Here is a 26,043-nt window from a genome sequence, read left to right as displayed (position 1 = left end):
TCAACAGCGTGGTTTATTCAATTGCTCCATGAGTGGATGTTGAATATCTACTATGTACCAAGTATTGTCGCAGGTGCTGAAGCTACAGAAATTACCGTCTGACCCCCCAGGAGTCGTAGTCCCAGTTTCCAAAGACCTCTCAGCCTGATGGGGTACAGTAAAGAGAAGCAGGAGTCGTAGCACATCGGGAAAGAGGTCAGAGCAGGGAGGATGGAGCATGTAGGAGAGAAAGAAACCCCAGCCCAGAGACAAGCCGAGGAAGTTGCCCTGGGGAACACGGGGCTGACCCTGAAGGATGAGTTGGCATTTTACATACAGACTTCGATCTCTGAAACATAAATAACCCTAGGAAATTGTAGTCCATTGAATGCCTTTAAATCTGTGTCCCATTTTCACCCAGAAGCGTGAATGTCAATGGGAAAAAATTTCTTACTCTGTCTTTGCAAGCCTCAAGAGGATAAGAACATAAGGAGTTAATTTTTTTTTTAACAGCATGCATCTGTGGAAGGGCCCAGGGAATGAGTGTTTGAAACGATGAAGAACAGAGAGCTGACAATCAGGCTGCCCAGAAGTACATACACTCCCTCTCTTCTGCAACAAGGTGCTGGGGGTCTGTGGTAGCAGCTGAGGGGGTCGGGACGCCTGGGCCCGGGCCCTCAAGACACAGTGGGAACAGCTGCCCTGATTCGCTCCTTCAGACGTAGACCCCGTCCAGTGGTGTCCCCAGTGCAAACAGCTGGGTCACATTAGCAGAGATGTGTTTGTGTGTTCACAAAGACAAAAGTCACCCCGACAGGAGGGAACCGGCCTAGCACCCACAGCTAAGCCATGGGTTCTCCTGCCGAACGTAAACAATTTCACAGAATACCAACAAGGTCACCTTGTGATGGTGACGGAGCAAGAAAAAACAAGACATTGCAGTCATGCCCTGATACAACAGGCAGAAAGAAAGACATAGGCCAAACCACAAGAGTGACCAAACATCACCTCATCCTAACACAGGCCAAATCCTCAAAGTCTTTCCTAATGCCCTCTCACTGAGATGTCCCAGTGGTGCCCGTCTCCCTCACGGAGCCGATAAACCCCACTTGGGTGACTACAGGCAAGTTTCCGGTGGCCTTGGGCTGAAGGATGCTGTCAGTTGTCAGGGAAGCAGGCCCAAGACTCAGGTCGTGGCTAGTGACAAAAACCAGCTTGCTGTGTACTTCAGCTCTGACGGTGACGTAATCTTTTTCTGCCTCACTGATAACGAGGCTCTACTTTATACTAGTGACACCTGAGGACGTGGCTGGGCGTCTCTCAGGCCCAGGCTCAGCGTCACTGAAGAGACTTGACTTGGGGGAGAGGTCACCTGTATGTGGGTAAGGGGTCAACACTCCTACCATCTGCAGAGTGGCAACAAGCCAGTTCCCGTGGGCTGTTCACAATCCTACTCCAGGGGAAATGAATTTCATGTTGGCAGTTTGGTGAAATTATGAGGATTTAACATGTTTCAGAGCTCATCTCTATGTTTATGAGTTTAATCTAAAAAGCAAAACCAAGTAATGCATTTTTAAATTTATGAAAGTTTTGTTCTTCTAGACATCTCTTTAGGATAGTAATTGCAAAGCAAAACAAAAAAAAGAAGAAAAGAAAAAGAACCATGGATATTGCCATCTGTATGTAATTCTGGAAAACGTTTCATCCTTTACTTTCTGTATGTATTTATTGTAACATTCTGACCTCTGCTACAGGGAACTCAGGCCGAGCAGAGAACGAAGAGGGAGGGCACTGGGACCCCCACGACCCACAGCGAAGGTGCTGCAGCCCCGAAGCCCTCGCCTGCACCTGGCGTCAGCATCGAGCTCTCACAGTGCCCTCAGGAAAGCTCCCAGTTAAAAGGAGCCTTGAATTATATCTTTTCTAACTGAAAAACCCTTGGATGAGATTGTTTATTCTCTCCCCCATGCATGTTTGCTACAGATTTGAGTGAGCAAGTAAAACTCTGGGATTTCCTTCAATGGAAATTCCAGAATCCCACCACGCTCAGGAGAGTAAAGATGGGAAGGTCGATTGTAAATATGTTCATGTATCTCGGCCGTCACTGTCTTTCAGCCTTCCCTTCTCCAACACAGCCTCCAAATGTGTTTCAGCTGGAAGTTCCAGAATGAGGCAGGGAAACTCTAAGCTGACCCAGAGAAGCTGTGCAGAAAGGGGTCTGGAAGTGTCACCTGTGATTTGTAGCAAATTAGCACTGAAACTACCGCGGGTATCTCAGGTTATGTGATGCACACAGTCTAAGATCCCCCCAAATCACAAGGTCGTCAAAATTTCTATTTGTTCCCCTCGCAGTTCCCTATCCTCCAGGGCCCACTCTTCTCCCACCTACCTCTCAAGTTCTAATGTCTTTGTCCCTCCCCATAAAAGTCTCCATTCCTGAAAGGCGGTGTTTCCGTTCTGATGGCCGTCTATGAACGGCATAAAGCAAGTGTGGGGTGCATGTGGGAGATGTGCACTGCGGGGACCCAGGGGGCTTCCGGGTCTCTCTGTTCTGCAGCCCCCACATGTCCTTCCAGCCGCCCCAACACCCCCACACCCATGCACACGCTCCACCACCTATAAGGCAAATGCTGGGAGCTGGCATCACAAAACTAACCCTCTCTCCTCCTCTGCTCCTTAAAAAATTTGGTTTTGGAGACAAGGCCTTGTTTTGTTGCCCGGGCAAGGGCAGTGGCAGGATCACAGCTCACTACAACCTCAAACTCCTGGCTCAAGCGATCCTCCTGCCTCAGCCTCCCAAAGTGCTAGGATTATAGGTATGAACTACCACACCCAGCCACTGCCTTTAATACTGAAATCAGGTTCCCTGAGCAGCCAAAGCAAATGCTCTTCTGGAGTGTCTGAGGCCTTGAATACTGGAAACCAAGACTCTACACGTCCAACATCTGCATCTGCCTTTCTTAAAGCAAAGGTTTCTGCCCCAAATGCTTGGCTGTATGTCACCGTCCCTCCAGGTTTCTGTTGGAGTGAAGTCTATTTCAAAGCCAACTTCTCCAGGAAGCCCTGCTTCTATGGTTCCCCCTGTGATGCCCAGTTTATACCTGCTCTACAACTTGTTTTCTCGATAGTGCCTGGTACATGATATGTACTCCACAATATATATTTAACTGAGCTGATTTTTTTTTAAGAGTTGGGGTGTTGCTATGCTGCCCAGGCTGGACTTGAACTCCTGGCCTCAAGGGATACTCCTTCCTCAGCCTCCCAGGTAGCTGGGAGTACAGGTATGAGACGCCATGCCGATTGAGCCAACTGAGCTGAAATCTTAGAAACTATTTCTATGTGTTACAGTTACCAGCACAGAAACTGAAGAAGTGGCACAAGGTCCTGCATTTAGTAGATAGAACTGAATTATTTGTTGAATTTGCAGGTGCACTTCTGAGTAGAGCCACCATGAAAACAATCACTGAGGCCACCTGGATGGCCAGAAAGTGAGCCACCTTTGTCTGTAAACTTACTTCCATGTGCCATTTCTGAACATAGGCTGGACACTCCAAGAAGAGCCAAAGATGTTGAAAGACTTGGAGAAGCAGTCGTTGTAGATCAAGCCCGTGTAGATGGAGAAGATGCCCATAAGAAGGATGAGATAGCGCCCGTGGAAGAAGGTGTTCCAAATCTGGCCTCGGGGAGACAGAGAGGACGATTGTCAGTGGGCCATGTGCCCAAGGCAGATGTCAATAATCCAGACAGGAAGAGCACACACACCCTGATTGTTGTTGTTGTTGTTGTTGTTTTTAACTTACATACGTGAAACAGACAAGGCCTAGACTGGTATTTGTCATTGTGGAAACAAAGTGGATTAGGAAATGAACTGAAGCGTGAGCTGAGGCCCCACCTGCTAAAAAAGGGACTTGAGAGGAGGTGGCTGCTGTCCCAGGTGCTCCCAGGAGACAAGCACTGAGCCGCCTCGTGTGCTGCTACATTTATGGTGAGTCCAATCTACGTTCATTTGGGGTCTTGTCATTATCAAGTGTAGTCTCTGACTACGTCTGCCGAGAAGAATAAGTGCTTTCTCGCCCCCTCCTAACACCGGATGCTGTGTTCCATGATCCCAAGAGCTGCGCAAGTGTCACCGAGACTTTAAACGCCTGCCACAGAGACCACACCTGCTAAGCTGCTCAGGGAAAACTGTATCGGCGTAGGTTGATTTTGCCCACTGACCTTGATGTCATTGAACTAACTCTAATTAATTCAACCTGTAATAAAAGATGACTGACATGCTTAAACTCAGAATATAGCTAAAGCATGTTTCCGCTTTATAAAACGTATTACCATGAGCACAAAGTGATTAACTTTGATCAACTGATAACCTTTGAGCCAGTGCAGACTCTTGTGTTGTCCCAACCTTCAGGACACTCTGCGAAGGGACCTCGTGGAAGGTGAAGAAACTTCCAATGTAAGAGGGAGGGTTTTTCAGTGTTTCACAGAAACACTGATCCCAGGCTTTTCTGCCATCAATATATATTCATGCTATTTTAAGTAAAAAAAGGAGGCTACAAATAATGTTATTTGATGCCAATTTTTGGAAGTTATATATTTGCATATAAGCATAAAAAACTTGAAAAGATGTTCAAAAACATTGTGATTTTTCTCTAGGTGGTTAAATTGTTGTATTTTCCTAATTTTTACGTGCCTATGTATTGCTTTTATCATCAGAGGGAAGAAAAAAAAATCAGTAAAAAAATCAATGCCTTATCAAGGCATGGACAAAAACCAAAAATGCTAAAAGGAACTGCACCAAACCATCCTAAGACATTACCGTTGGCCAGGAGTTTTGTTAAATTTGGGGTTTTTATTTACTTTCCTTTTTTTCCTTATTTTTCATAAAAACAGGTTGTTTCCATGGTGAGAACCACATACCAACTTTATATTCTACGTCAAGGACAAGAGCCGAGACAGTGCATGACACCCACCTCGTTGTCCGACTTCTGGGAGAGCAGCCGTCTCTCGTTGAGAACCATCCACAGGGCAGCCAGCAGCATCACCGTGCCGTGCCCGCAGTCCCCGAACATCACCGCGAACAGGAAGGGGAAGGTGATGATGGTGTAGGGGGCTGTGGAGGTGACGCCCACGGCAGCCTGAGGCCCACCGCAGATCTGCACGCCTGTTGCCTTGACACACGCTCACCTCCCCCCCACACAAGCCATCGCGAGCGGACATTCTCATTCCCCACCTCACAGATGTGCTGAGCTTTAGAGAGGTTAAGTGACTTGTCCCAATCACAACGTTTGACGGAATTTGTAAGTGGTGCTTTCTATACTCTTCCACCACCATCTTTTGCCAGTTTCCCCACCACTGACGGCACCACACAGCACCAGCAGTTTGCTCCCAGGGACCCTCAACCCACAAGGCCCCGACATTACGGGGCGCAAGTTAAATGGGACTCAGGGTGGAGAAGAACAGCGCATGCGCTGCTTGGGTAAAGGGCATTGGGTCTCCCCCTTTATTTCATCAACTGGGTACCAAGATCCAGTCTTCTGACTCCCACGTAGAAACCACAGCACTGTGAAGATGCTAAGTGATGACTCTCATTGAATTGCTGAAGCAAACAAGAACTGACTTCAGGCTCACACCTGCAATCCCACCACTTTGGGAGCCCTAGGCGGGAGAGTCACTTCAGGCTAGGGGTTCAAGACCAGCCTGGGCAATATAGCAAGACCCTGTGTCTTTTTAGTAGGGAAAAAAGAAAAAAAAAAGAACTGACTTCAGGCTAGGATTACTCAGGCTTGTAATCCTAGCACTCTGGGAGGCCAAGCCGGGAGGATCGCTTGAGCTCAGGAGATTGAGACCAGCCTGAGCAACAGCGAGACCCCATCTCTACTAAAAATAGAAAAATTAGCCGGGCATGGTGCACACCTGTAATCCCAGCTACTCAGGAGGCTGAAGCAGGAGAATTGCTTGAGCCCAGGAGTTTGAGGTTGCAGTGGGGTTGCTGATGCCTTCAGGAAAAAAAAAAAAAAAAAAACTGACTTCAGTTGTCTGACGAGATTGCAGTTTAAGGGAAAACAGGTGAAGATAAAGAACAAGTCTTGGCCGGGCGCGGTGGCTCACACCTGTAATCCTAGCAATCTGGGAGGCCAAGGCGGGTGGATTGCTCGAGGTCAGGAGTTCGAGACCAGCCTGAGCGAGACCCCATCTCTACTAAAAATAGAAATAAATTATCTGGACAACTAAAAATATATATAGAAAAAATTAGCCGGGCATGATGGCATATGCCTGTAGTCCCAGCTACCCGGGAGGCTGAGGCAGGAGTATCCCTTAAGCCCAGGAGTTTGAGGTTGCTGTGAGCTAGGCTGATGCCACGGCACTCACTCTAGCCCGGGCAACAAAGTGAGACTCTGTCTCAAAAAAAAAAAAAGTGTTTCACTAATTGACATTTATAGAAGACAACACAGGATATCAGGAAACCAAGTAAGATTGCACGAATGTCACAGTTTTAACAAATTCACCTCCTAGGGCACCTCAGGGGAGTATCTTACCCAGTTTTCACTTTTAAGCTGCCCCGCTGTGCAACGCATCAGATCTTTACCTGGGTTCATCTCCCGGTAGCTGCCTACGCCGTAGGCATCCACGATGTTCTGGAAGCCAGCTGTGAATTTATTGGTCCTGTTAAACGTGGGAGGGGCTGTCTTGGATTGCACTGTGGTCATGATGGGCGCCATGGAAGAGCCACTTAGTTCCTGCAAAAAGAACATGTGACAGAAATGTAAGGAAGGGAGCCCAAGGCAGGGCGATGGCACGGGGAGCACAGTCCCAGCTTCTGCCGTCACTTACTCCGTGCATTCTGACCTGTCTGGGACTCATGAGCTCATGTGCAAAGAGTTAATTCCTTCCCAGTGCTTGTCTAATCCATCTTACAGGGGAGCTGTCAAGAGAACAAAGTCGCTCCTGATTCTCCGGCGATTTCCACCCTCCTGCTGCTGCACATGCGTGTGTGACGCAGCTCTAGGCCCTTGACGTGTCCCTTTCTCTCCCGTTTCTCTCCCAAGAGCACATCCACTTTCCTCATTCGTTCCCATCTTCCTAACAGCCCTGACCCTTTCCCAAATCTCCATTTTTTCCCTAATTCCCCGCTTAGGCTTTCAAACTCCAGTGTCTCACCAGTGCCACAAAATCCAGGAGCCTAAAGCTGAATTCATCAACTTGACCCAAAGCCGGGCCCCCCACCCCCACCGCCTTTTACAGAGCTCCCCTCCCCCAATTCCTAAAACTCTGGAATCATCGCGTTTGTCCCTTCTCCCGATCCAATCAGTCACCGGCCAAAGCTTGCCAACTCTTCCTTCTAAACCCGTCTTCTTCCTGTCCCCACGGCTACCACCCTCACGGGTCTCAGCCTCACTCCTTGCTGGCCTTCGGCAGCCCCTGTCCCCACCTCGCTTCGCCTGCTCACTGACCAGTCTTCCACGGTTCGGCTCATGCCTCACCTCCCCCAGGACGCACCCTGCCCTGCCCAGTCTGGGGAAATGCTCTTCCTAAAGTGCTCCATTTAGGTAGCTTTTGAACTGTGATGTGGAGACACGGGAGTGTAGGGGGCTAAAGGGACACTTTCTGCATTCAAACCCTGCCTCCCGGCTGCAGGACCGTGGCCAAGTTACTTCTACTCTCCGTGCCTCGGTTTCCTCACCTGTGCAAGGGGGATAAAGATACTCCTACCTCCTGGTGTGTGCCCACCTCACAGCCGTTACCTTCAGATCCCTCAGCCTGAAGCTCTTCCCCCCGCCCTGCCCCGATCTTCCCATGGCACCAGTGCCACCTGTTCAGAGGGGCCTTCTCTGGCAGCAGACACCATGAGTTCCCCAGCTGTCCCCAGATATGCCACCCAGCTCGTTCCCCTATCAAACACCACCCTGCCACCCTGTGAAATTATTCCAAGAAGCTAATCACATCGTCCTGCAGGAAGCAAACGGCACCCCCACCCTGTTGTCACTACACAGCCGGCCTCCAACAGGCCCCGCTGGCTCACTTTGCTCTCAGGCAGGGTCCCGAGCACATCCCGTGTCACCCTGCATGGCGTGTGGCGTCTTCCTCCCCTGAGCCCTGAGTTCATGTGACTAAGAAGCAGCTGCCCGCCTCATCGGCCCAGTGCCAGTGTGATGTGTTCTGCCATCCTGTACTCCTTAGGGCGGGGGCTCCCTCCTTCATCAGTGGGGTGAGTAAGGGACCAGAACAAGTCCCGGTCCCCACCCCTTCCCCCACCACCCTGTTTGATTTCCTGCCCACCGCTCATCACCGCCTGCAACCACATTAGCCCTGGACCTGCGTCTGTGTCCCTTTCCAGAAAGTCTATCAGGGCAGGGCTTTGGGCTGCCACTGTGGCCCGAGACGCACTCCTGCTGCACAGGGACTGTCCAGGAGGTGAACGAAGAGAGCTGAGAGAATTGAGTCAGGTACGTATGTGTAGCACAGCTGCTGGCAGACAGAGCAATCTACACATCTGGGCTGCTAACAGAGACTCGGTTATGTCTTTCCAGCTAGACTGTAGCCTCTCTGAGCTAACAGATGGTACCTCCAGTCTAGCGGCGTGACTGGCACATTAGCGCTCAACATGCACTCGTTAAAGATCAAAGAAAGTGTTTGTCACTGGAGTTTCTTTTATGTGTCCTAGCACTGGGTTAAGAACTGGAGACACAGAGACGGAGACAATCCTACCACCAAGTCACTTGCAAAGTTCATGTCCCGTAGGAGGCAACGTCCTCCCCGAGCCCGGCAGTGGGGCTGACTCGTCTGACCTCTGCAGCTCCCCTGCCACGCACCATGCCTTGCTCTAAGGCCTTCTTGATGCGTCCGGCGTCTGCGACTGGGAACCAGATCTCGGCGATGACGCACTGCTGGGTGACGTCGATGTTGCACATGTTCAGGATGTGGTAAATGGCCTTCATCTTCTGCACCTTGATGACCCAGGAGTGCCAGTTGGCAGCTGCTTCCTGCAACAGGCGCTGGCGGTGAGACTCCGTTTGTGTTATGACCTAGGCAAAAAACAACACACGGAAGAACAAGGACCACTCACGGAGGCATCTGACGGTGTTGCAGAAACGGGGCCATCGGCCACAGTAGCTTCCCCTGCTCCGGCTGCACCTCTGGCCTGTGGCTCTTGCCTGGCCCCAACTCGCAGGAGCAGTTGATCTCCCCTGCTGGAGGTTAAAACCCTAAGGCAAAGATTGTATCTTCCTTTTCTTCTAAATTCCCAATAGTCCAATTGCCATGGACTGAATTGTGTCCTCAAAACGGTATGTTGAAATACTAAGCCCCAACACCGACATCAGTGAATAAGGCCTTATTTGGAAACAGGGACTTGGCAGATGTATCAAGTCAAGACGAGGCCATACTGGAATATTAGGGGGGCCTGATCCAACAGGGCCCTTGCAGGAAATCTGGACATTAAGGCACACAACGAGAAACACCATGTGACAATGGAGACAGAGATGGGAGTGACGCATCTGTAAGCCAGGGAACCTAGGAAGATGCGGGGAAGGCTCCTCCCTAAGGGAGCTTGGCTCTGCCGACACCCTGAGCACGTCGTCCAGCCTCCAGGATGTGAGGGAACAAATACTTCTGTTGTTTTAGGCCCCACAGTTGGTACTAATTTGTCACAGCAGCCCTAAGAAATGATTTACATACATAATCTCTCTAATAAATGACAAGGGAATTAATGAGTGAAGGAATGAATGGATGATTTGGCCCATGTGGAATTTACTTAATGGAATTAGCTTTTATGTTTTGATGCTACAATAAACAGGGTAATCTGTTTTAGTAACCCCACATGTGGCTACTGTAGTGTGCTATGAGAGATATATTGTGGCTATAAGATTAATGACAGCCCAACACTGCGTGTCACTTAGCAGTATGATGCAATGTGGCCTGAGGATTTCCAACCCTGGCGTGGGGACTTCCAGGAGACAAAGCCACCTCAGCACAGATGTAACACTCAGAACCTGAAACAAAGCTCACCCCTACAAGAATACCCTGAACTCCCTCGAGGAAAGAAACACCTGCTGGCAGACCTGGACTGAATACAGGCATAAAAAAGGGAAAGAAGCCTCTAAACTTTGAAAATGGTCTCCTGACCCTCCTGGTCGCTGGGTCACCTGCCTCCTGGCTGTACGTGGCCCAGGCCCCCAGCCTGCTCCTGTTATCCGTCAGGTAAGAGTGCTGCCCAAATACACTCTTCAACACCAGACGGCACCGAAGACTTATCCTTGGCAGGGATCGAACTGAAGGAGAGAAGTCGGCCCTGGGCAGCTGCACGACGTCAGCCCCCTAAACCCCCAATACAAGAGCCACCCAAGGCCTGCTAACGGTGCGCGTAGTTTAGCAGCCTTGCTTCTCCATTCTCTGTGACGTTCTCATAAAATCTAGCATGGAGTGTCTGAGAGGAAGGACCTCTAGGTAACTGCTTAGGGAAACAGTCTTCTTGACAAGTGACAAAGAAGGAATAGAGAGGATTACAGAAATTAAACACAGATTTTGTGGGACGGTAACATTGTCTGCTAGCCCAGGGGTTTTGAAACACACACACCCCTGATCTCTAAACACACTCGTCGAGGATACATAACTGCTGACTTATACAGCAGCCAAATGCAGCTACTAAAATTAAAATTAAATAAAAATTCAGGTCCTCAGTGGCACCAGCCCTGTTTCAAGTGCTCAACAGCCACATCCTTGTGACGAGGATGCTGGACGGCGCAGGCTACACAACATGTCGTCACGACAGAAGGTTCTACTGGACGGCGCTGAGAGTTTGCCGTCTGCCCGAGGCCCGGCTCATTTCAGTGGCTACTCTTAAAGCTGCTGTGATTGAAGAAAGTGTCCTGACCGTGAAAGTGCCGAGTGTCACCCTGGATGCTGACGGGCTTTACAAAGGAAATGAAGATGTTCACATGGTGAAACTAGACTCACTGTTTTTACAGAATTAATCATTCGGCTTAAACAACCGGGCGATTCAGTGGGAAACGAATCAGTCAAACTGGTTGTTCAACTAAATTGGCTGGTTAGTTGTGTCATAAATTCAGTCTAGGCTGAGGATGGCAATAAAAGGTGCCTTTTATCAGACTGGGGTGGCCACCTGAGGCTGACGAGGGCTGTGGTCAACTCGAAGCATTCCTGACATGCAGAATCACCACCGCTAGCTTATCGAACAGTTTTGCAATTGTGAAATCTCGCACAGCCACAGCCAGAGGGGCGTAGCCAGCATACCAGCCGGCTTCCCAGCCTCCCGGGGACAGGACTGAAATGGAAATGGCAGCAGCGGCCCACCGACAGCCCCCGTCAGATCAAGCGCCCGAAGCCCTCACTTACAGTGATTAAATCTTCCAGCCTCACGTTGACGCCAGCCAACATGTCTCTGCGCTCCGCCGCAGGCTCTGGGCAAGGGTATATGGTGGCCCGAAACCTGTGTTTGATACGTTCCAAAGGACACACATGGGTTATTGCCACAAGGCGCCCCCTTTTCTGCTAAGCCATCATTTGGTGACTTTGGCTAGATGGCCACCCTTTCCTAGAATAACTGCCTCTTTGGCAATCGGAAACTGATTCCCAGTCACAGGATTCCCCAGCACATCACTGGCGCTGTGAACTGAAGCTGCAGTGCTGTTAGTGAATGAGCTTCATTCAAACCATAAAAACCTCTGGGCTGTTATGTAAATACGACTGCAGGCTTGACTTGCCCCGTCTTCCTTCCAGAATCTATTAATGTCCTCCGTACTAATTTCTGCTCCTAAGGGGCTGCATAGAACACGATTGTGTAAAACCAGAAACAACTTAGCCATGCAGTTTGCCTGGCTTAGTAGCTGACAGAGTGTGAGAGGGAAGAAACTGGAATGGTTAACATGTCTACTTTTAGTTATCTTTAAATTGTGCTTATTCAAGTTCTCTCTGTCCATATTCTCACAACTATTAAAAGTCAGTTGCATTTCTAACATCATCCTGTCAAATGTGGACAGTTATTCTAAAACCCTAACCGACCTTAGAGAAGCCCCAATCGCGTGTTGCTTGCATTGCGTGTCTCTACCTCATCCTGACCCGACCCACTGACGAAAGAGCCATCAGCTGTCTCTCTTACCCATCACAGATCTTCTTGATTTTCTGCCTGAGCTGCTCTCCTTGATAAAATATAATGAACATATTCTTCTTAATTTCTTCTTTCTGAAAATCAGAACAAATTAAAAAAGAAAAGTTTTTCTTTCTGGTTAGAATATGATAGAAAGAAATGTGAAGTCCTGTCTTCAGGCTTACAAAATTTAGGAATTTAAAATTGGAAAACTTCAGCTCCCTCCCCCTCCCACCCCTTTTAAAAATAAAATAAAATAAAATAAAATTGGAAAACTTCAACTTTCCCCAGTTCATCTAAGTCCGTAGCTCATAGTTGCAGACAAGGCTGTCCAGGATCTCAGAGGTTGGTGCAGCCTCGGGTGACAGCCTCATTATTCACTACACTGGTGGGACCACAGCTGAACTTTGTATTCGGCGCTAAGCCCTATACTTAAAAGATATAATAATAAACAAGGAAATATCCAGAAGAGGATAGTTTAAGGCTTAAAACAAAAACAGCTGACAGGAAAGCTGTGACACCAGAGTTAATCCACACATCGACATTTCAGGCATGAGTGGGTGTTTGATATTTAGCAAAGGTAAAGCCATGTCTTAATTTTTGACTCACTCATTTGCTCACAGTATGCCCATAAGAATGACGTTTAAGTTGCATTTTTCAAATTCAAGTTGGACAATTCATAAAAAAGGGAGACTGTATGTTCCACAAGAATGTATGAAAATGTCCCACTCTTGCTGTAAGTGAAGAAATACACACCAAAACAATGTGTCCTTTCACACTGTTGGAGGGGGTAAAGGTAAAATTACAAAACCCATTGTCGGAAAAGCTATGACAAATCCAATGGATTCATCACATACCATTCCAGGCACTAGAATCAGAAAAGTCACTGGAAAATCATTCATCAGGACCCATCAGGTGTCATAAAAATGCTCACACCCTTTAAGCCAGCAGTGCTATTTTCCTTGAATTCGTTTATTATGGAAATAAATCAAAAGAAAATAAAAATCCACATGCATAAAGATGCTAATCAGGGTGTCTATATTCTGGAGCAAAATTGGAAATAAAGTATCCAAAAATAGATAATGTCACATCAACTCAACAGGAATAGCAGGCATCCATTACAATATCAAAATGAATCATCCCTTTGGCAGCTGCTCCTGGGAGCAGGCAGGGGTAGGATTTTCAGAGCTGCTGTTTTACATTATTTCCAAAGCTTTCTTCACTCATGGAATCCACCCTGGTTCTTTCTGAATCTCTTAGGTTTTCTTGTCTCCTGATCGGAACAGGAATCTGTTCTGATGTCATGATATCCATTTGGTGACCTTCAATGCCAATGTTCATCTTTTTCCAGATACTTCCTTTATACTCTCTCCACCCTGACCATGACATGGCAAAACAGGATTATGAAAAGTGATGATTTACTGTCAAATTTTAAAATAATCTTTATAAAGGATGTGTGATAATATGGGGGAAATCTTATATTATCTGAAATAAAGAGCAGGAAAAAGTCATTTCCATATATACTATGGTCATATAAAATCATACCTGTCTATGGCTATAGAGAAAAAGTAGTACAACAGGAAAAATAAGAATAAAGATGTTAGAGTGGTTTTAGAAATGATACTGAAAGGGGTTTTGTGTTTTTTAATAAGCTTTCTTCTTATTTTAAATTTCATTTATTTTAACTGCAAAGAAATTCACCAAACAAAACTTAAAATTAATTTTTTTAGCCTCTAATGTGGAAAAGATTATAGGCTCTCAGAAACAAGCCCAGCTTCTTGGAGTTAAAGAATAAGTGGATTTAGGTGGATTTAAGTACTAACTGAAAGCCTGACAGAGCAACACCCTATGGAATTCACAGCACTGAAAGTGTGGCCCTCAGGGAAGGGCCCCTTGAAGTCCCTGTTTGAAGTGTGTGGTCTGTTGGCAAGTTTATCATCAGCATCATCTGGGAGCTTGTCAGAACTGCGGAACTTCGGGCCCACTGATTCAGATGTTGCATTTTAACAAGATCCCTGGGCGACTTCTATGCTCATGGGCATCTTGAAGCTTGAGAAGCTGACCCAAGTCAGTTCTTAGTTCTTTGCAACGAAGAACTGGTGTGGTAGTCCTACAGCTAAGCATCTAGAAACACTTACAGCCAGGTTTCTTGGAGGAATGAACAAATTATGAGGTGTTCACAAGAATCAGTTCTTGAACTGACCTTTCAAACATATTTTTAAAAAGAAAAAAAGGAAAAGGAAAGAAAAGAAAGGAGAAAGAAAGGAAATAGATTCTGGCTTTATGGAACTAAAGACTCCATGTTTTGAGAGAAGGAAACCCTTCCGGTGAGGCTATGGAGGATTTCGGAGGAAGTTTTCCAGGAGCCTGAGATTCCCACCGTGACGGGGTCCTCCAGGGGTGTGTCCATCTCGCTGAACTTCAGGTAGATGTTTCCTCGGCAGACTCGCCACAGCAGCCGCTCAAAGGAAGCCATCCTCTCCCTGTTGATCACGCCGGCCGTGAAGCTGGGCAGCGAGAAGGGAAGACATTACTGAGGACAGGAACAGGGGTGCAGAGAGGAGGCCCCGCAGGACGCGAAGATGGATCAGGAAGTGAAGAACCAGCACTCTGAGCAAGAGGATCTTGACCCAGCTCTACCCACAGGGTCCCACCCCATGTCCCAGCCCCAACTCGCCCCAGGTGCCTTTGACCTTCTGTTTCCTTCAATACTTTGAAATGTCCTTAATCATCCCAATGCTATATATTCACTATTGGCAATTAAAAACGTGATAGATCATTCATGATAGCACCGTAGCTAATGGGAGCAAACGTTCAACAATGGTCCCTCTACATTTTTACCAAAAAAATGTAAGAGGGAAACATACACGTTGATGTCTATGCATCTCTATTTTTCCCATTATCCAGGTACATAGATAACTGCTGACCCAAACTTCTCATATTAGCCTCAGAGTTGTGACTTTCATTCATTTATGACTTCAAATGTACGCTTATCCTGTATTACCTTCTAATCAACCATCTTCAATAAACATGTTTTCTTTTCCATTCAAATTCAATGCCTAGAGCCTCAAATAGCAGGCCCTCAACTATCCATTGAATAAAAAATTATAAATCCCAAACTCACAAATTTCAGAAATGCTTTGTAATTCATCTGTTTCACGTACACACTGAATGAATCACCACATATTTTCCTGGGTGTAAACACCATATTACTGCTTCTTGGGGATGACTTGATTGCATAACTACCCCATTTCTAATTACACTTAAAAATTCAAACTCCAAATGCATTTTATTATCAAAATAGTATTTTAAAGGTAAAGAAAAAACATGTATCCCTATAGCCTTGTTCCAAAGCTAGGGAAGAGTTATGAAAACCCATCTAAACAATTATCTCCACATCCTTCCCCTGTGGGAGCAACATCAACGTTGCACTCTTCAGGCTCAAGAATGTTAGTGTCACCACTAACAAGAAGGTAACGCTACCTCCAACTCCACCAACCTGATGAGGTTACACTTGGGTTTATTCCTGTTTAGGGGCCTCACATTCATGGGAAACAGTTGGCATTTTGGTGGCTGTTTGTTCATCGATCCATCCATTCACTCACTCAGGGAAATCTACCAGGTGCCAAGACCAGGGACCCATCTACACATAACTCTCAGACTACTGAGTTACACTAACCCCAACTTTCCGGTCATGTAAGCAGGAACAGCTCTCAACTCCAGGAGACCAGAAGTATCTTCAGTAAAGAAATCATCAGCTAAATTGGTTTCCGTCTGAAAATCAAAGCACCGCTATTTTCATTCAAATATATTTAGAGCAACTTAAAAAGCACCACCCCACACATCAAGGTTTTGTCTGCTTTTAGTGAAACTTTAATTTTCCACAGTTAACAGAATTCAGAAAGCACAGAGCTCCTCTTTAGGTCAAAAAGCTTCCCCAGCCTCTTCTTACCAAAACCCTAAATCTGCTCAAACTAACTGTTCTGCTTTGTTTTGACTTCTTCTGTCTGGGCCATTTTGAGCACATATTTTTAAATGAGCACCATAATATTTTTGCTTTCCATTCAATCAGCACTACAGTTAGTCCACCCAAAATACTTTCCTCACCCTCCCCACCAAAGGGCTAGCCACAGAACACAGAGAGATTTATTCATATTCCAAACCAGCCAGTTTTTAAAATGAAAGTTCAAGTCTCTGAGGAAAGGGCCCTTTAATAAACAATCCCCAAATAATGACCTCAAAGAAGTCCTGGGTTTTCTTCAGGAGGTATTTGAGTTCCGTCAGTTCCAGGAAGCTTTTTTTCAAAGCCTGCTGGTTCTGGTTGGCTTCCTGTAACTCTCCTTCCAGTTTTTCTAGAACAGTCTATGCAGGAAGGAAAAGGAAGGTAAGGCAGGCAGAAAGGCAGGGAGGGCTATGACATTCCTAATATATGTCAACTGCAACAGGTAACTGGAAAAGTATTCACTACAACATAACATAGCTTAAGTCGAGTGGCTTGTTCCATAACAGACACCATGATTGTGGAGCCTAAGCTAGAGCCGTCTACACACGTGCCCTGGAGCTCCATCATGGATGCAGAGGATGAGGAACTATTGTCCGGGAATGCAAGGCAGCTTCACGGGAAGCCAAGGCATTTTGGCAAATTCCTCCCCATTTAACACTGAAAACACTAAAAAGGGAGGACAGTAAATTACCCGTTGAGGATTTCTTCTGCCCCAAACACACGACAATGATGGATAAAATTTAAAACCTAGGATCAGCTCCAAACCACTACCAGTCCCAAGCTGGGCTGGAGAGCCAGGAACAAGCAGGTGAAAAAGGCTACACAGAGGAGGTTGAGCACAGACCACAGGAAGGCAAACAAACAGCAAACCAATCTCCCTTCCAAAATAGCGTGCAAAAAGAATGAGACTCATAAAGAAATATATGATAGGAAAAATCGCCAACAAAATCAACAGTCAGAACACAAAATCATATTGGGTGAAATTATTTTTATAGAGTAGTCTGAACAAGACTTGTATGAAAGAACACTTACTCAAATGTCCATCGACAGTACAATGGATAAAACTTGTTATAGTCAGTAAAAAGAACACTACACAGCAGAGGAAATGAATTAATTTCAGAAACACGATACAATATGGAGCCTTAAAAAATAAAATGTTGAAAGGATATAGCAAGTAGCAGAAGAATAAACAACATGGGTCCATTTAGATGAAATTTTAAAATATGTAAAGCTAAACCATGTGATATTTAGAAAAATAATTATGTGCTAAAACTATGAAGAAATAAAGAAAATACAAAATTCAGGATAGTAGTTATCTCAAAGGGAAGAGGGGAAGGGGGGAGGGGATGAGGGAGGACTTTACAAGCATCACTGTGGGTATCTTTCATCCTACACAGGATGACGGGCACCTGGTGGTTGCTGATTATTATTTTTTATACTTTAAACATGTTCTCAAAAAAATACTATGATATGAATTCAATATTTAATAAAAACAATAACAAATAAATCTATACTTAAACATACTATAGTAAAACTACAGAACAAAGACAAAACCTTAAAGGCTATTGGGGAAAAAAAAGACATACAGTCTGCAAATGGATGACCATTGACCTAGCGGCAGGTTTTCAAGTATGTGTCTTGGAATGCTAAGCGTAACTGTGATTTATAGCTTTCAAACCAAGGAGGGTAGGGGAGAAGGCTTGGCAGGTATTACAGAAAGGCAGGAAAGGGAAGACAAGAACAAAGCAAATGGTAACCCAAAAGCCAGTAAATGAGTAATCACAGTAAATGGAAATGGATTAAGGTCACCTGTCAAAAGAGAGATTACCATGTTAGATATTTTTTATTCCATCTAAGAGACATCCTTACCAAAGAGATAAAAAATAAACAATAAAAAGGATATCTACTCCAGTGTTAGCTCTACCCCCAAAAAAGCTTATTAATATCACACAAAATTGAATACTTTAAATTTAGAATGGTGAAACTTGAAATTTGTGTGCTTTGGCATAGTCAGAGAAGGCTTTATATTAATAATACACAGAATTGGGCCTGGCGAGATGGCTCATGCCTGTAATCCTAGCACTTTGGGAGGCCGAAGTGGGAGAATAACTTGAGGCCAGGAGTTCAAGACCAGCCTGAGCAACATAGCAAGATCCTGTCTCTACAAAAAGTAAAAAAAAATTAGCCAGGTGTGGTGGCACATGCATGTAGTCCCAGCTACTCAGGAGGCTGAGGCAGGAGGAGCGCTTGAGCCCAGGAGTTTGAGAGTGCAATGAGCTACGATGACATCACTGCACTCTAGCTTGGGCAACAGAGTGAGTGACACTTTGTCTTAAAAAAATAAATAAAAATTTAAAAATAAAATAAAATACAGAATTAAACTAGTCAGCCCCAACTAAACTCGGTTGGGTGAATTGCTTTTTAAAGGTACTATCTGAAGCACAGGAGGGAAACTATGCCGCCATGTAACCGTTCTCATTGTATTAACAATGGCTGGAGACTATCCAGGCAGCCCTCATATAACCAAGGCAGTTTGGAAACAAAAACACTTGTTACCTGTTTAACAAAATCAAGAAAGGCTCCATGCTTGTCAAGTTTCAATGTAATATCAAAGAAGAATAGTCACAATTATTTGAAAAGGCTATTAAAATATTCCCCCCGTTTCCAACTACATATCTGTGTAAGGCTGGATTATCTTCCTGTGCTTAATGAAAACAAAATATTGCCAACGGATTCCAAGGGGAAGTAGACGTGAGAAAACAGCTGTCTTCTATTAAGCCACACACTTAAGAAATTTGCAAACAGCACTGTTCTTCTAAAATTTTTTGTCTTGGAAAAGACAATCATTTTTCATTAAAAAATGTTAAAATGTATTGAGATATTATTTTCAAATGAATTAATAAATATTTTACATTTTTTCCATTTTAACTCCTAATGCAGTAAATATTAATAAACATAACCCACATAAAGATTTTTGGGATCCTCAACGATGGTTAGGAGTATAAAGGTGCCTGAGACCAAGAAGCTTGAGAACTGTTGAATTAGAGATAAATTATGAAAATGTGATAATGATCAGAAGCCCAGTGAAAGTTCCGGGAAATTAGAATTTGTATGCTTTCGCGTAGTCGGAGAAGAGCGTGTAGCAGAGATGAGAATTAAAGGGAATCTGGGTTAGACTAGAAGCATGTGGGTGCACAGGAAAAGCACTCCAGGTGCGGGACACAGCACAGGCAAAAGCTTGGAGTTGAGAAATCGATGAGACCAGCACAGAACAACCTGCTCGGGACAAGCCCAAGGAGAGTGGAGGACTCGAAAAGTAGGACAGGGCTGGGGACAGCGGGCTCTGGTGGTCTGAGAGGAGGTTGAGCCTCACATAGGGGAGCGGGGAGCCACTGCACATTCTTGAGCAGGGAAGTGGGGAGATAAAGCAATACCACGACAGAAATTAATCTGGTGGTAGTAGAAGAGAGGGGAATGGTGAAGCAGAAAACTGGGAAGCCTAGACAACTTCTGCCCCAACTCGGAAATAAAGGCAAAAGCCTACACCAGAATGATGTGTCATATCCACGTGAGCAGGTCCAGGTGTTAGGGCAGCTGAGGGGATGAGAGTAGGAGGGCTGCTGAACTAACAGGGCCGGTGCCATTACAGAAGACCAGGGATAAGACAAATTCGACGTGGTTTGGGGAAGGGCCTATTTATATCGGTTAAGTTTTCTCCCCAGATATTCAGATTTTATTATTTTTAAAATTATTTATTTATTTATTTAGAGACAAGGTTTTGCTACGCTGCCCAGGCTGGACTCAAACTCCCGGGCTCAAGCAGTCCTCCCACCTCAGCCTCCCGATTAGCTGGGACTATAAGCACACCCCTCTGTGCCTGGCCCAAACATGCAGGTTTTAATATGACGAGATCCCAGATATTTTCCTCCAGGAGATTGACTTCATTGCCTGTAAGAATCTTATGCCCACAAAACAAATCACTCCTCAAATTGGGGAGAGCTCCCCTAGGGCTATGTTGAGAAAAAAAACAACTCTCCCTGGATTAGCGGGGGTCGCTTTATTGCACATGGGGGTTTTCCTGGAGTAGTAACACTGAAAAGTGGACAGCCACGCAAACCCGCCTCCATCTTTTCAGCAGCCAGTAAGGGATCTACAAGTGGCTCTCAGTGCTCTCAAGGAGACAGGCTTCACGACTGTCCTTAGCCGCCAACGTGAAGAAGAACTTACCTCCAGGGTAATCATCTCCCGTGGGAGAGGGGTCAGTGGGTACTTCTCGGGCAACTGAATTGCAATCTCATTTTGCATCTCGTCTTCCAGAAAACCTGAGGGATGAAACCCCACCAGAGAGCCCAAGGTGATTGCCTTTTCTCCTAACCAAAAAGTTAGGTCAAGCCAGACAGGTGCCTCTCCATCCAGCCCAGCTGCCTACATTGCCCTGGGAGCCGCCATAGGACCTACATCCCATCCCCAGCCTCCCCCATCCCCTGCCTTCAGGCTCACCTGAAAAAGTATTACGAATAGCGACACGTTTGTTGATTAGTCCTGCAAACTATGTACCCCCTTGCCAGTTCACATTTGGACAGTAAGCGAAAAAATTGTCTTACGGAGGATTCTCTCCAGTGATTCACACCTTCTGACTTCATTCACAAATTTCCTTTGGAAGCTGTTCACATTCACATTTAACTAGGGGAAAAACACAAGGCATACATTCATAGCAACAGCTGCCAACACATTCCTTTTGCTTATTTTATGATCTTTTGAATGCTGAAGAATGTGGTTGGAATTACCTTAGGAATAGATATTTCCATGAGTTACAGGCAGAATACACCTCGGTGTTCTTAAATGCAATCCCCCAAATGCCTCAAGTCTTGCCCTCCCACTTCTAGAAGAAACAAAGTCCTCCTACTTCTAAGTTTTCCTTATTTTCAGCTGCATTTGGCTATGCAAACGAGCCTCGAAATCAGTGAGGTCATGCACAGGACTGGACCTTGAAAACTGCACAGCTCCATGTCCTGTATCACAGCCGTCAGCCAAAATTCTGACCCTCAGCTCAGCCCATTAAATGTCATCAAGGACCTGCTTCACGTCAGGTCCTGCACTAAGAACTAGGGATGCGAAAACAAGACATGATCCTCCTCTGCAGGAGCTGAGCTTTGACCTTGATCTTGGTGAGGGAATAAAGAAGAATAACTAAATTTCAAAACTGGACTCAACAAGAGCTTGGTGAGGATTTAAGCCGCCCCAGGGAAAGGATACCCCAGTAGTACACTTGAGACCAGCTATCCCTAGAATGTCACTCCAGAACTCAGTGCTGGGTTTCACAACCAACTGTGGACTCCAGAATACATTGTTCTCAGTCTGCCTCGTCAGGAAAAATAGTTTTTTTGTCCTCAGAACACGGTTTGTTAATCCACATGCCTATTGGATATATCCAATATTTGAAGATGCTACACAAGAAATAAGATACAATGATCTAACATGTAGCAATTACATTGGGAGCTTTAATACATTCCTACAGGCTGGGTGCTGTGGCTCATGCCTGTAATCCTAGCACTCTGGGAGGCCAAGGCGGGAGGATCACTTGAGGTCAGGAGTTTGAGACCAGCCTGAACAAGAGCTGGTCTCTCTACTAAAAATAGAAAAATTAGCTGGGCGTGGTGGCACACGCCTATAGTCCCAGCTACTCAGGAGGCTGAGGCAGGAGGATCACTTGAGCCCAGCCATTTGAGGTTGCTGTGAGCTATGATGACACCACCACACTCTACTGGGGCTACAGAGCAAGACTCTGTCTCAAAAAAAAAAAAAAAAACACCCATTCCTATGGAGGACACAGGCACAGAGGGAGGGAGAACATGTTTGCAAATAACTTGCCCCTCATCATGGAAAATCCTATCCAGAAGGACTAGAACTACAGAATTCCATCTATTCCATCTCAGAGCTCCTTGCCCTACAGAATGATTTGCTCACTGCAAAGAAGCATTGTGAAAGACTTATCTACTCCCACCCCGACCTTCCCCTTATCTCCAAAGAATGCAGTACCTACATCTTTGAACTGAACCAATCCAAGTTCTCCGAGCTCAGCGACACAGCAGTACGCAGCCTCCACCTGGAGAAACAGCTGGGACAAACACATCTCCTCACTGCGAAACACAGACGCCATCTTGCCCCAGCCTTGGTCTGCAGGGAAAAAAAAGAAAAAGATATTTAAGGTGATAAATGTGAGCAAACCTTGGAATGAAATTTTTTTTTGCGTTAAATTAAAATCTAACAGGAAAAAAAATCCAATCAGATTGGCAAAAGATTTAAAAATACGGCCGGGCGTGGTGGCTCACACCTGTAATCCTAGCACTCTGGGAGGCCTAGGTGGGTGGATCGTTTGAGGTCAGGAGTTCGAGACCAGCCTGAGCAAGAGCGAGACCCCGTCTCTATTAAAAAATAGAAACAAATTATCTGGCCAACTAAAAATATATATAAAAAAAATTAGCCGGTTGTGGTGGCGCATGCCTGTAGTCCCAGCTACTCAAGAGGCTGAGGCAGTAGGATCACTTAAGCCCAGGAGTTTGAGGTTGCTGTGAGCTAGGCTGATGCCACGGCACTCACTCTAGCCCGGGCAACAGAGCTAGACTCTGTCTCAAAAAAAAAAAAAAAGATTTAAAAATACGATTAAAGACTCAAGCTGTGGAGGGTATGAAGAGGCAGGCCCTTTGATACACTTACTAGTTTACGTGCAAATTCTTTATAGCTTCTTCAGAGAGCAATTTGTCAATTTCTATCAAATTTTATATTACTCATACCCATGACCCAAGATCTCCACTGCTATTTATCCAGACAACCGTGGACATGTGTGGAAAAATAGATGCACAAGGATGTTTCTTACAACATTGCATATAATAATGATAATAAATGGATCTAACCTAGATATCCATTGATAGGGAGGTGATTAAATAACCTGATGCAATGGAACCCTGTGCAGGCAGCAGGAATAAAATAAATCTGTATGTCCTGTATATGCCCGTGTGGGGCGGGAGTGGACCCTGTGAGTTAGGTCAGCCAAAACTGTACCTGTGAGACACAGTTCCACCCTACTGTCCTAAGTATGAATTGACACTGCTGATAAGAAAAAAGGACAAAGACTCACACTCCTGAGAGGGGGCTTCAGACATGCGGACTCAAGCATAGTAAAAGATCCAACGTGCTCTAACAGATGCATGTCCAAAGTTTGGGAAACAGAGAAGAGCAACGAACCCCGCGGAGCTCAAAGCAATCGCCATCATCCGTACAGAGCTACACAGCCAGGGAACTGAGCCCAGATGCGTCAGAGGCCACCCAGCAAGGCAGATAAAATGCATTCCAGGCTATAAGGTGTGGCAGTTTGTGACTCTGAACATTTCTCCACTCCCAAAGCCATACTGCCTATGGAACTGCCTCAAGTGTCAGTTAGGACAGATGGCAGGAGGGACCTCTCCCAGGGGTTGGAAGAAAGTGATGATCTTTTCAATGGCTGCATTGAAGACCAGGGGTAGGGACGGCTACAGAACCCACTTTCATCAGAGATTCCCCAGGACGGCCCTGCTGCTGGCAACTGAATTGTTTTCCCCCAAGTCAACCTTCTGGAAGAACCGTCAGCCTCCAGGGTGGATTTCAAGTTTGTAACGTATGGCGTATGGCGTGTCAGTTACATGCCAGATGCTGTGCCTGTCTGATGACCCAGCTCTGAATCCAGTTTCCAACAGGACCAAGTCTAAAGCCCCGGAGCTGGCCAACAACAGGGGCAGGATCCGGCTCCTCCTCTGGCTCCAACTGTCCCCACCTGGCTCTCCAGAGACCCTGCATCTGTCCTCTGCTCCTGCCCACCTCACTGCCTTTGCCGGAGCTTTCCCCTGGGTTTGGAGCCTCAGCCTCTGCCTCCCCACCCTCCACCCCACATTCCATACGCCCCCACCTTCCTGCAGGCTCAGGTAAGGATCCTCTTCCTCCACAGCCTTCCCCACCCACCACCAGCAGCCCTGTGAGCGAGGCCCCCTCCTACATAGCAGTCACTGCAGTTACTTGTTTAACCACTGTCTGTGTTCCCCACTAGCTGGTGAAATCCACGAGGTTAGGAAACACCGTGTTGCCCACTCCCTCGCCAGTCTAGTTCAATTTGACCACAAGTAGGTGCCCCAAATGTACCTCCCCACTTATTGACTAGAGGATAAACATCATCCCCCCGAGACTCCTTCAAGAAGTGCATTGTCTGATCCTATATGTGCTCCTCTTGACACCAGGAAGAATCCAGAGCTTTCCTACTGTCTTTTCTGGTGACCAAGGCACTGAGTTCAGAGACAAGAGACACAAGACATTCCCTCATGCAGACCCAAAGTCCAGCCTAAAGACCCTTCTTACCCCAGCTGCGTCCAAGCCGGTCCAGGCGAGGGTCTGGAGCAGGCAGTGGCTCCCACTGCCCAAGATGCACAGAATAGGGAGCCCTCAGCCTCAGCAGCCAGTTGCGGCTTGCAAGTGGCCTGAGGCTGGTGGCTCCGCAGGAGGCCTCCCTGCCCTCCCCCTCCCCGCCACCCCTGCAGCTCTGCCTCCCGGCTCCCTCTCCTCCCAGGCATCCACAGAGCGGACGGGAGGCGGCTCTGTTGTATCAACACAGACCTGTTGTGGGCGAGGACAAACCTGCCCCACCGGCCAGCCTGCTCAACCCCCGCAGCACCTGTGCCCTCCGCCCTGACCTTGGGTCCCCACCAGGAAGCGGTGACTTTCTTTTCTAATGGAAGTAACTTGCCCCTCAGCAGAGCTGAGGGTTGGGGCCAAGGTTTCTCGAGGCCTTAGAAGGGCCCTATAGACAACAATCAAATGCATTTATTAAGCAAACCAAAACACACCTTTATATTGAAAAATGAGCTAAAGTTAAAAAATAATTTTGGAAAAGAAAAAAATATCCCGCTCACCCTCCTATCAACAACTATTATCCAAAAACACTTTAAAGGAAAATAGACGGAATCCTTATAAATACCCAATGGCTAAAATTCAGCTTCCCATGAGGCCCAGGCAGAAAGAGCCAAGGCTTCCTAAAGACTCTTGTCTCTCCTGTTTATTTGGCAGAGGATGAGGGGTGGCAGAGCGGCCCAATTGGATACGTTTCTCCTGCTCAGGATGACTGCAGCAGCCACCTGCAGCCACCTGCCTTTACATCAATGAGCTTCTCCTCCTCCAAGGGGCTGGTCAGATCCCTGCATGCACCCACCTGGGGTGCCTGTGAAAGCTCCAGAATGAAGGGGTGCTTTTTGTTTCTCTACTTTTTACTGTAGAAAAATTGAAACATCTGCAAAAGTACGCAGAGTAGTTTATAGGGGACCCTCATGTACACAGCACTCAGCTTCAACAGCTGTTGAATTTTGTATCATCTACACCCCACCCACTTCCCCTTCCCACCCCTGGTTATTTGGAAGCAAATCCCATATATCATATATCATATTATTTCTTTCAAAATATTTCAGTATGTACCTCTAAAAGATAAGGATATATACACACACACATATTTACATATACACACACACACACACACACACACACACATAGATAAAAAATGCCATGGTCACTCCTACAATTCAACAATAATTCCTTAATGCTGAATATCCCATTAAGGTTCAAATTTCCTAGGGAGCCAGACACAGGGACTCATGCCTGTAATCCCAGCACTTTGGGAGGCTGAGGCAGGAGGATTGCTTGAGCCCAGGAGTTTGAGACCAGCCTGGACAACATAACAAGACCCCATCTCTACAAAAAATAAGAAAACCTAGCTGGATGTGGTGTACTGTACCTGTAGTCCCACCTACTCAGGAGGCTGAGGTGAGAGGATCGTATGAGCCCAGGAGTTCAAGGCTGTAGTGAGCTATGATCGTGCCACTGTACTGCAGCCAGGGTGACAGAGTAAGACCATGTCTCTTAAAAAAAAAATTCCTAAGTTGTC

General features: G+C 46.3%; 1 protein-coding gene across 3 annotated transcripts in view; it reads right to left on the bottom strand.

Annotated features, from left to right (window-relative positions):
* ATP6V0A4 (ATPase H+ transporting V0 subunit a4) overlaps positions 1 to 26,043 on the bottom strand; it is a 63,550-nt gene that overhangs the window by 19,365 nt on the left and 18,142 nt on the right. Inside the window, exons 1-13 of one of the 3 annotated variants that reach the window (XM_045565319.1) lie at positions 24,471 to 24,594; positions 22,129 to 22,262; positions 20,690 to 20,768; positions 20,313 to 20,407; positions 16,319 to 16,444; positions 15,762 to 15,856; positions 14,463 to 14,589; positions 12,095 to 12,177; positions 11,332 to 11,425; positions 8,790 to 9,002; positions 6,566 to 6,716; positions 4,950 to 5,089; positions 3,495 to 3,652 (exon numbers count right to left, since the gene is read on the bottom strand). In XM_045565319.1, the coding sequence (XP_045421275.1) occupies positions 3,495 to 3,652; positions 4,950 to 5,089; positions 6,566 to 6,716; positions 8,790 to 9,002; positions 11,332 to 11,425; positions 12,095 to 12,177; positions 14,463 to 14,589; positions 15,762 to 15,856; positions 16,319 to 16,444; positions 20,313 to 20,407; positions 20,690 to 20,768; positions 22,129 to 22,245 (1,478 nt within the window). In that variant the 5' untranslated portion in view covers positions 22,246 to 22,262; positions 24,471 to 24,594. Of the gene's footprint in view, positions 1 to 3,494; positions 3,658 to 4,949; positions 5,090 to 6,565; positions 6,717 to 8,789; positions 9,003 to 11,331; positions 11,426 to 12,094; positions 12,178 to 14,462; positions 14,590 to 15,761; positions 15,857 to 16,318; positions 16,445 to 20,312; positions 20,408 to 20,689; positions 20,769 to 22,128; positions 22,263 to 24,470; positions 24,595 to 26,043 lie in introns of those variants that run through there. The other 2 variants (XM_045565320.1, XM_045565318.1) reach the window with 2 other exon arrangements.

Source organism: Lemur catta, chromosome 11, assembly GCF_020740605.2.
Source record: "Lemur catta isolate mLemCat1 chromosome 11, mLemCat1.pri, whole genome shotgun sequence".
Taxonomy (NCBI): Eukaryota; Metazoa; Chordata; class Mammalia; order Primates; family Lemuridae; genus Lemur; species Lemur catta.
The sequence above is the reverse complement of the archived record's forward strand: the minus strand, read 5'-3'. Positions and strand labels throughout refer to the sequence as shown.